At 39.1% G+C, this 10,000-nt stretch overlaps 1 protein-coding gene across 3 annotated transcripts in view; it reads left to right on the forward strand.

Annotated features, from left to right (window-relative positions):
* Positions 1 to 10,000, forward strand: part of ecel1 (endothelin converting enzyme-like 1) — a 58,526-nt gene that overhangs the window by 35,074 nt on the left and 13,452 nt on the right. For all 3 annotated transcript variants that reach the window (XM_084420094.1, XM_084420095.1, XM_084420093.1), the window contains 2 exons: positions 3,485 to 3,707; positions 7,594 to 7,692. In XM_084420094.1, coding sequence (XP_084276220.1) covers positions 3,485 to 3,707; positions 7,594 to 7,692 — 322 coding nt within the window. The remainder of the gene's footprint in view (positions 1 to 3,484; positions 3,708 to 7,593; positions 7,693 to 10,000) is intronic.

Here is a 10,000-nt window from a genome sequence, read left to right on the forward strand (position 1 = left end):
ACACATGTGGTGAATGTTAATTTGAATCAGTCATTTTTATCTCTATGAAACTCATGACTTGTTTCTATAACCTGCCCTCAAATTTCGGATTCCTGTACTTTGATGAACTGCTGATCACTGAAGGTGTCTGTCTACTGTCTCACTCTCACAGTGTCTGTCTCACTCTCACAGTGTCTGTCTCACTCTCACAGTGTCTGTCTTACTGTCGCACTCTCACAGTGTCTTCACAGTGTCTGTCTCACTCTCACACTCTCACAGTGTCTTCACAGTGTCTGTCTCACTCTCACAGTGTCTGTCTTACTGTCTCACTCTCACAGTGTCTCTCACTGTCACGATGTCTGTCTACTGTCTCACTCTCACAGTGTCTGTCTTACTGTCTCACTCTCACGGTGTCTCTCACTGTCACGATGTCTGTCTACTGTCTCACTCTCACAGTGTCTGTCTCACTCTCACGGTGTCTGTCTCACTCTCACAGTGTCTTCACAGTGTCTGTCTCACTCTCACAGTGTCTGTCTCACTCTCACAGTGTCTCTCACTGTCACGATGTCTGTCTACTGTCTCACTCTCACAGTGTCTGTCTTACTGTCTCACTCTCACGGTGTCTCTCACTGTCACGATGTCTGTCTACTGTCTCACTCTCACAGTGTCTGTCTCACTCTCACGGTGTCTGTCTCACTCTCACAGTGTCTTCACAGTGTCTGTCTCACTCTCACAGTGTCTGTCTCACTCTCACAGTGTCTCTCACTGTCACGATGTCTGTCTACTGTCTCACTCTCACAGTGTCTGTCTTACTGTCTCACTCTCACGGTGTCTCTCACTGTCACGATGTCTGTCTACTGTCTCACTCTCACAGTGTCTGTCTCACTCTCACGGTGTCTGTCTCACTCTCACAGTGTCTTCACAGTGTCTGTCTCACTCTCACGGTGTCTGTCTTACTGTCTCACTCTCACGATGTCTGTCTTACTATCTCACTCTCACGGTGTCTGTCTTACTATCTCACTCTCACGGTGTCTGTCTTACTGTCTCACTCTCAGGGTGTCTCTTACTGTCTCACTCTCACGATGTCTGTCTTACTGTCTCACTCTCACGATGTCTGTCTTACTCTCATAATGTCTGTCTTACTGTCTCACTCTCATGATGTCTGTCTTACTGTCTCACTCTCACGGTGTCTGTCTTACTGTCTCACTCTCACGGTGTCTGTCTTATTGTCTCACTCTCACGGTGTCTCTCACTGTCACGATGTCTGTCTACTGTCTCACTCTCACAGTGTCTGTCTTACTGTCTCACTCTCACGGTGTCTCTCACTGTCACGATGTCTGTCTACTGTCTCACTCTCACAGTGTCTGTCTCACTCTCACGGTGTCTGTCTCACTCTCACAGTGTCTTCACAGTATCTGTCTCACTCTCACAGTGTCTGTCTTACTATCTCACTCTCACAGTGTCTGTCTTACTGTCTCACTCTCACGATGTCTGTCTCACTCTCACAGTATCTGTCTCACTCTCACAGTGTCTGTCTTACTATCTCACTCTCACAGTGTCTGTCTTACTGTCTCACTCTCACGATGTCTGTCTCACTCTCACAGTATCTGTCTCACTCTCACAGTGTCTGTCTTACTATCTCACTCTCACGGTGTCTGTCTTACTATCTCATTCTCACGGTGTCTGTCTTACTGTCTCACTCTCAGGGTGTCTCTTACTGTCTCACTCTCACGATGTCTGTCTTACTGTCTCACTCTCACAATGTCTGTCTTACTGTCTCACTCTCACAGTGTCTGTCTCACTCTCACGATGTCTGTCTTACTCTCATAATGTCTGTCTTACTGTCTCACTCTCATGATGTCTGTCTTACTGTCTCACTCTCACGGTGTCTGTCTTACTGTCTCACTCTCACGGTGTCTGTCTTACTGTCTCACTCTCACGGTTTCTATCTGACTCTCAAATTTAATTTCAGAGTGTTTATTGGCACGACTAAACTGCCCATTTTTTGCCAAAGCAGTGCAAAAAATGAAAAGACAGAAATATGGATGGATGAATAGATAGATAGATACATTTTTAAAAATAACATAAAATATTTAAATTAAAGTAAGTCATATTAGCCTGGAAGCATTGACAAGAAAAAATCAATGAATACAGTAACACTCAGACACACACACACTCACTTCAATGCTGTAGAAATGATGTGTTTTTTACTAAACACCAGTTTGTGTGTGTTTTGAGTTCTGTTGATCTTCTTTAGAAACGAGCTGCTTTTATGCATAATGAGCTTCATTAGAATACATTAGCCTAATGAGTTTACTCCTGTTCCCCTGTCACTGATTGACTTGAGTTCCAGCATTAGAATATGTTTGTGTAAAGCTTGTTAATTAAATATCCGACATCGCCACACCTGCACAAACACACACAGTAAACTGCGCATTCAAAGAGAAACAAATCACAAACAACAATCGCGTTAATAAAACACATTCACTGTGTGAAATCAAACCTGTCTCTGTCTTTCTTTTCTTTTCTTTTCTTTTCTTTTCTTTTCTTTTCTTTTCTTTTCTTTTCTTTTCTTTTCTTTTCTTTTCTTTTTCTCGCTCTTAATTATTTTCTTCTTAATGCTCTCATTATCTCTCTCTCTCTCTCTCTTTCCCCCTCTCTTTCCCCTTCTCTCTCCGTCCCTCTCTCTCTCCCCCTCTCTCTCCGTCCCTCTCTCTCCGTCCCTCTCTCTCTCGCTTTCTCTCTCTCTCCGTCCCTCTCTCTCTCCCCCCTCTCTCTCCGTCCCTCTCTCTCCGTCCCTCTCTCTCTCGCTTTCTCTCTCTCTCCGTCCCTCTCTCTCTCCCCCTCTCTCTCCGTCCCTCTCTCTCCGTCCCTCTCTCTCTCGCTTTCTCTCTCTCTCCGTCCCTCTCGTCTCTCCTTCAATTGAATTCTGTCAGAAGTGCTTTGTTGGCGAGAGAAGCGGCTCACGGCGCCAAACCGCGTTGTGATTAAAATGCTAACGCGTGTGTGTCACGGCTTAAATATCCCAGAAGGCTACAGTATGGTGACATCATCTCCACAAAGTGTGTGTGTGTGTGTGTGTGTGTGTGTATGTACAAGCAAGCTAGTGTGAGATTGATCAGGCTGTGGAATAATTTCAGAGCTTTGATTGAGTGTGTGTGCGAGTGTGTGTGTGTGTGTGTGTGTGTGTGTGTGTGTGTGTGTGTGTGTGTGTGTGTGTGTTTGATTGAGCATTAAAACACTCACTTTGACAGTAGTTAGACATCCCAAAGCAGCTCGACCATGACAATCTACACTTGCGTTCACACACACTCTTCTCTCTCTCTCTCTCTCTCTCTCTCTCTCTCTCTCTCTCTCTCTCTCTCTCTCTCTCTCTCTCTCTCTCTCTCTCTCTCTCTCTCTCTCTCTCTCTCTCTCTCTCTCTCTCTCTCTCTCTCTCTGTCTCTCTCTCTCTCTCTCACACACACACACACACACACTCACTCACTCTCTCTCTCTGTCTCAGGGTTCTTCATAACTACATGCTGTGGCGTATGGTGGCGGCTCTGAGCGAGCATCTCTCCACGGCGTTTCGCAGCTCCATCCACGAGTTCTCTCGCGAGATCGACGGCACTGAGCAACAGCTGGACCTGCAGCTTTTGTGTCTCAACCAGGCCAACAAGCACTTCGGCATGGCTCTCGGTGCGCTGTTCGTCCAGCAGCACTTCTCCTCCGCCAGCAGAACCAAGGTCAGGTGTGTGTGTGTGTGTGTGTGTGTGTGTGTGGTCAGACACCGATGAGTCTCAGAAAACTTCTATAGTGAGATCATAAATGAATGAGGAGAGCAGCTTAGATAAGGAGAGATGTTTGAGTTCATACAGAAGTCTTTTGATTACAGGTGTTTTATGCAAATGCTTTAATTTGTTGTTCCGGGTCAAAAATGACCCACCTTTTAAATTGCTTGTAAATCTCTTATAATGCCATATTATCACCAAATATTGGATTCAATGATTTTGTCAACTTGTTGTCTTTCATTTAGCACAGGTTGTGTGTTTCTCTTTGTAGCTGGTAGGCCAGACAGCAACATAATGTCGGCCCGGGCACATGGCACATGTGGCTATCACACGGCCCGGATCCGGCCCACATCTGGCACATGTGGCTATCACACGGCCCGGATCCGGCCCACATCTGGCACATGTGGCTATCACACGGCCCAGATCCGGCCCACATCTGGCACATGTGGCTATCACACGGCCCGGATCCGGCCCACATCTGGCACATGTGGCTATCACACGGCCCAGATTAATGATCTGAGTTTATACATACAGTGTTTTTGAGGAGAATAAGCTCAAGTGAACCCAGCAAGCAATATCCGTCATCTCACCGTCTCGGTTAACTATAGACCTGATATAGTCCGGCTGTGAGGAATACACTTCTACACAAATAACCTTCAATTTGGTTGAATGCCGTTTTTGCCAAAATAACTTGAGAGATGTGTGATATTCCATCATGTGAGCAAAGTCAACAGTGATTGCAAGCTGTTTGGTTTCATTTCTTTGACATGTTATCTAATTGATGACTTGGGCTGTGGTTAGACGTCTATTAAATGTTCACTGACAGCCCATATTCAGCCTTGTTTTAGCCTAGATTTCTGGGACGCTATTAGACGTCTTCTAAACGCAAAACTGCGTGTGAGAAAGTGTTTCACTCCAAAACTGAGGAGCATGAGCTCAGATCAATGAGGCCTATGATCAACCAGCGCCAGAGAGAAACACAAAACACACACACACACACACATATCCCTATCATATATTGTAGAAATCATCATAAATTAGGCGTAAACGCTCAAAATTCATCCTGTCAGAACCGTGTTGAAATTGGACCCCGTGTCACCATAGAGTCGTTACTTTAAATCGTTTTACCAGCTCAATGTTTGTGATATCAACTTCAAACTTGGGACAGAGCTTGGATAGACACACAGCTTTGATTTTAGAACAATTTTAAAGGCCAAATAATTTTGTAAAATATGTATTTTGAATAAAATACAAAACGTTTAATTTAGCCATTTTTTTTAGCCAAGTTTTTTGCTGCTGAATGTCTTCTTGAAGATTGTCATAATTAAAAAATTAATATGAGGTCCACATTTCCGTCTATTTTGTAGTTAATACTGAATTTCAAATTTGGGCAAAAAGTCATGTCACGCATAATGATAACCAATCATTGCTTACTTTATAGATCATTGGTGTCATTATTATTATTAGGGGTTCAGAGAACGTATGCACATCCCGAGTAGAGTTGTACTATGTATTATATGTAGCTAGTGTTCTGTTGTAATGCAGTATTAAAGTCATTAAACATTGTACTGGAGGTTACCCTAACTTCTTTTCAAGGATTTGCTGCAAAACTTCAGCAGAAGTCTCCGTTTAATAGAGTTATTGAGAGATCTCATTTCTTATTCTTCTCTCCCAAGGAAAAGCGCTGCACACAAACACGAAATGTTGTTTTCTGTCTCTCATCTTCCTCTTTTCTCTCTAATGGAGTCGATCTGTTTCTCTTCCTCTGGCCCAAATGTTTGTTTACCTTTCATCTCGGTTCCTTCCTTCCGCGCTGTTCTTGGATAGATAGAATGATGGATGGATCAAATCGAGCTTCTGTTGAGGAGGACGTTGTCCCAGATGGTTTGCGTGGCGGGGTGTCTAGATTTGTGAAAGTCCTCAGTCAAAATTTGGTCAGATGACTGCAGACTTTTGCAGTTTCTCCAGCTTGCAGGATTCATTCTGATGCACAGGCGTCGTTCATTCCCAGCCTCTTAAAACTATATATTAGCGTGATGATTCATCTACTAATGAAGTCTTTCATAATTTATAGTAAGCTTCTTTCTTTCTTCAGTGGAACATAAAGCGTTCAGTAGAATGTTCATGTTGCTCTTTTACACACTGGGGTCGATGAGATTTGTAATGTTTTGAACAAATTCTGTTATTCTCACCAATTAAGACTGCATTTATTTGATCAAAAATACAGTAAAAATAGTAAAATATTATTAGAATGTAAATCAGCTGTTCTCTATGTGAATATACAGTAAAGTGTAATTTATTCCTGTGATCAAAGCTGAATGTTCAGCATCATTACTCCAGTCTTCAGTGTCACATGATCCTTCACAAATCATTCTCATATGAGGATTTGATGATCAAGAAACATTTATGATTATTATCATAAATATTTTTGCGGAAACTAATGCATTTTATTTTTCATGATTATTTTGATTAATAGAAAGTTCAGAATAACAGCGTTTTTTTTTTTTTTTTTTTTTTAAATAGAATGTTTAGAAACATTAGAAATGTCACTTTTGATCAATTTAATGCATTTTTGCAGAATAAAAGTATGAATTTCTTTCCCCTTAAAAAAAATCGCACTGACCCCAACCTTTGAACGGTGTTTTTTCAATGAAAATTACTGAATAAAATTTAAATAAAAGAATTTAAAAGAAGTCTATAATAGATTTATGTGCTGTATTTCAAGTCAGCAGAAGTGATGAACACAATTTGCACAATTTTTTGTGTGCAACGATTGTTTTTATGGGTTTGGTAATATGCTCTTGCTCGTTTGTGGTCGTCTCAGGTAATTCTGGCCAGCTTTTAAATGAAGGTCTCACTTGACTTGCTTTTCTAATTACAAGTGTGAATCATTTTTGTCACTCAGAAGTCTCGACTGCATATTAACTCAACACGAATGTGAAAAGATGTGCAAGAGTTCAGCAGCACCTATAGAAACTGTGCTGATCTGATTCTGGAAATATCAAACTCATATATATCACATATGAGAAATTTCACAACATTCACAAGTACATTCATTCATTCAGCTTTTCCTTACAAATGAGCAATACATCTTCAAAATATACAATTCACAACATCATAGAGTTAGTTGTGCTGGAAATTCAACAGAAGAATAGTTTATATACTGAAGTATGTGGTGACGCTTATCCCTTTTCATTTTGGAGATTATTCATATTATTCCTAACGAATGAGTCGGTGTAAAAACTGTTATTTGAGCTGTTCCAACAGTGAGACTTTAGTTGACTCTATACTGGGTTAAAAACAACCCAAGATGTGTTGAGAATGGACAAACCCAGCGAATGGGTTGTTTTAACTCAGCGGTTGGGTTAAACGTTTGCTCATCCTGCTGGGTAGTTTTATTTAACTCAACTATTGTGTAAAAATTACTGTATTTCATTCATAAAATTAACCGTTGACAGTTGAAAATTAATATTTTTTAATATAATAGGTTTAATAAATGAACATTTATTAATAAGTTTAATGAATAACAATTAAACAATACACATTTATTATTTTGCTTATTAATAAATGTTCACCTTTTGATTATTATTGTTGCCTGTAGTTATTATGTGTGTGATTTTTTGGGTTCATTTTAAACCAGCCATATAGTCATTTTTATAAACAATAGTTGGATTAAATAAAACTGTCCAGCACGTTGGGCAAACGTTTAACCCAACCGCTGGGTTAAAACGACCCATTCGCTGGGTTTGTCCATTTTCCATGAAATGTAATTAAATGTAGTGTACCCAATGAAACGTGACGGCAGCTTTGATTGACAGCTTGACTCCGCCCCCGTCCACAGGTTCAGGAGCTGGTGGAGGACATCAAGCACTCGTTGGATCTGAGACTACAGGAGCTCGACTGGATGGATGACGAAACGAAAGACGCTGCGAGAGCAAAGGTGAACACACTAACTCAGTTATTTCTCCAAACATACGCAATCTTTCTCTTCACACAGTGAACACACACTAAAAAAAATGCTGGGTTGTTTCAACCCAAATTTGGGTCAAATAATGACCAAACCCAACCACTGGGTTACATTTTTTTATTACATTTTTTAATCCAGCGGTTGGGTTCGTCCATATTTGAACCAAATTTGGGTTAAAACAACCCAGCATTAAGGATTAGTGTACGTGGAATAAACTGTGCATCATTTATCATTGCATTCAATCACTTCATCTTTCTTTTCTCACTTAAGGTGGATTTAAAAAGTGGGTAAAAAACAGCTGGTTTTTGTGATGTAAAAAATGAAGCAAAGGTAAATCATGCAGGAACTTTTGCATGTTTAAATGCAATAATTACACTTATGCAAAGTGACACATTTCAGAGAAAAAAAGACTAAAACTAAAGACCTAACTGCATAAGTGTTCACCCCCCTGAAAACTTAAAGTGATGAAACTCCAGCGTTTAATGTAGTTTATGTGTCTATGTGGTGTGTTTAATATGCTTTACGACAAACCATGAGTAAGTTCATAAGTCGACACCATTGCTGAGTATTTCCTCCTTAAAACTGCAGTGAACCAAAGACAGTCTCAAACACACGCTTTGAAATCGCTGGTGTTTCTGACGTCACAAACTACCTTGTAACCAATCAGATCAACGTGTGATCGTCAACCAGTGGATCTCTGAGCTGAGTGAGTGAGTGGAGGCGGGGCTCATTTGCATATTCATAGAACCACGCATACTAAATGAGGCAAGAGTGTCGAGTTACAGTCAAGATATTTTAAGACAAGACCACATTTCTTTCAAGGAAAAAATAGTTTAACCTCCTGAGACCCTTTTGTCCACTGTACTGGATATTATATTTTAGTGTATTTCTCTGACACCGTACATGTCACACTTTTAACTGTGTTTAAACTTGTTTGGAGGTTTCACCGTGAAAGCAACTTCTCCTTGGCCTTTAAAAATGACTGACATTCATTTAGTGATCAAATCATTCATTCATCAAATGTAGCACTCTTATGGAAATATGATAATATATTGTACTGTAACTATCATTTAAATCGAACTAAAGAAATTATACATCAATATTCCTATGACATATTAGATATTATTATTAAAATGTTGCCAATTATAACTCCCATTATTACACTTCTTTTCTCATTACATGTCGCCCCAAGAACACATTAATATGCAAATTAGATACAGTGTATAGATACTTTGTATTGAATGGTAATATTCATTTATGACCATTTTACCCACATATTGCATAAAGTAAAATTGTGTATCAATTAATTCCGTTATATGATTGATTTATTGATTGAAGTTTATTTCGAGCAAAAAAATTATATATATATACTAACACAATATACATAGAAACAATAGAACAGTTTATCTCCTATATATATATATATATATATATATATATATATATATAGGAGATAAACTGTGGGTCTAAAGCAGAACATATGAATATAGTATCATTTTTCAAAAATATATATCTATACTTTTTTTTTAGCATTTGTTTCTTATGCTCTAAACAATGTGATAACATGAAAAAATAATACATTTTAAAAAACTTTTTTTTCTGGGTCTCATTTTGGTGATCAAAGAAGAGTTTTCAGGGATAAAATGATTGACTATGGTCATGACTATAAAGTCCCAGTTAAAACGGATGGTTTTTGTGATTCAAACAGAATTAAAGTCCCCCTGACTTCACAACAACCATCCATTTTAACTGGGACTTTTAACACCCACTGTACACGCACACACACACACACACACACACGTTAGCGAAACTCAGTGCATCTACATGTTATTTGACACGTTTACTCACTGATTTACTGTGCGTAATTTGACACCTTTACCGTATTTTTATTATCCTCAGTTTGGTAAGTCGGACTTAAATTACAAGCATTTAAAACAATTTAAAAAACAAAACATTAATTAAAAAAAATTAAACGTGAATATATAGTAAAGTGTAATTTATTCCTGTGATCAAAGCTGAATGTTCAGCATCATTACTCCAGTCTTCAGTGTCACATGATCCTTCACACATCACTCTAATATTCTAATATATTATTATCAGTGTTGAAAACACATTCTTTGACGAAGTTCAAAAGAACAGCATTTATTTGAAATAGAATCTTTTGTAACATTATAAATGTCTTTACTGTCACTTTTTATCAAATTAATGCTTCCTTGACGAACAAAAGTATTGATTTATTTTATTTATTTCCCCCAAAACTATCAAAATAAAAATTCTTACT

Source organism: Rutilus rutilus (genome assembly GCF_951802725.1).
Source record: "Rutilus rutilus genome assembly, chromosome: 9".
Taxonomy (NCBI): domain Eukaryota; kingdom Metazoa; phylum Chordata; class Actinopteri; order Cypriniformes; family Leuciscidae; genus Rutilus; species Rutilus rutilus.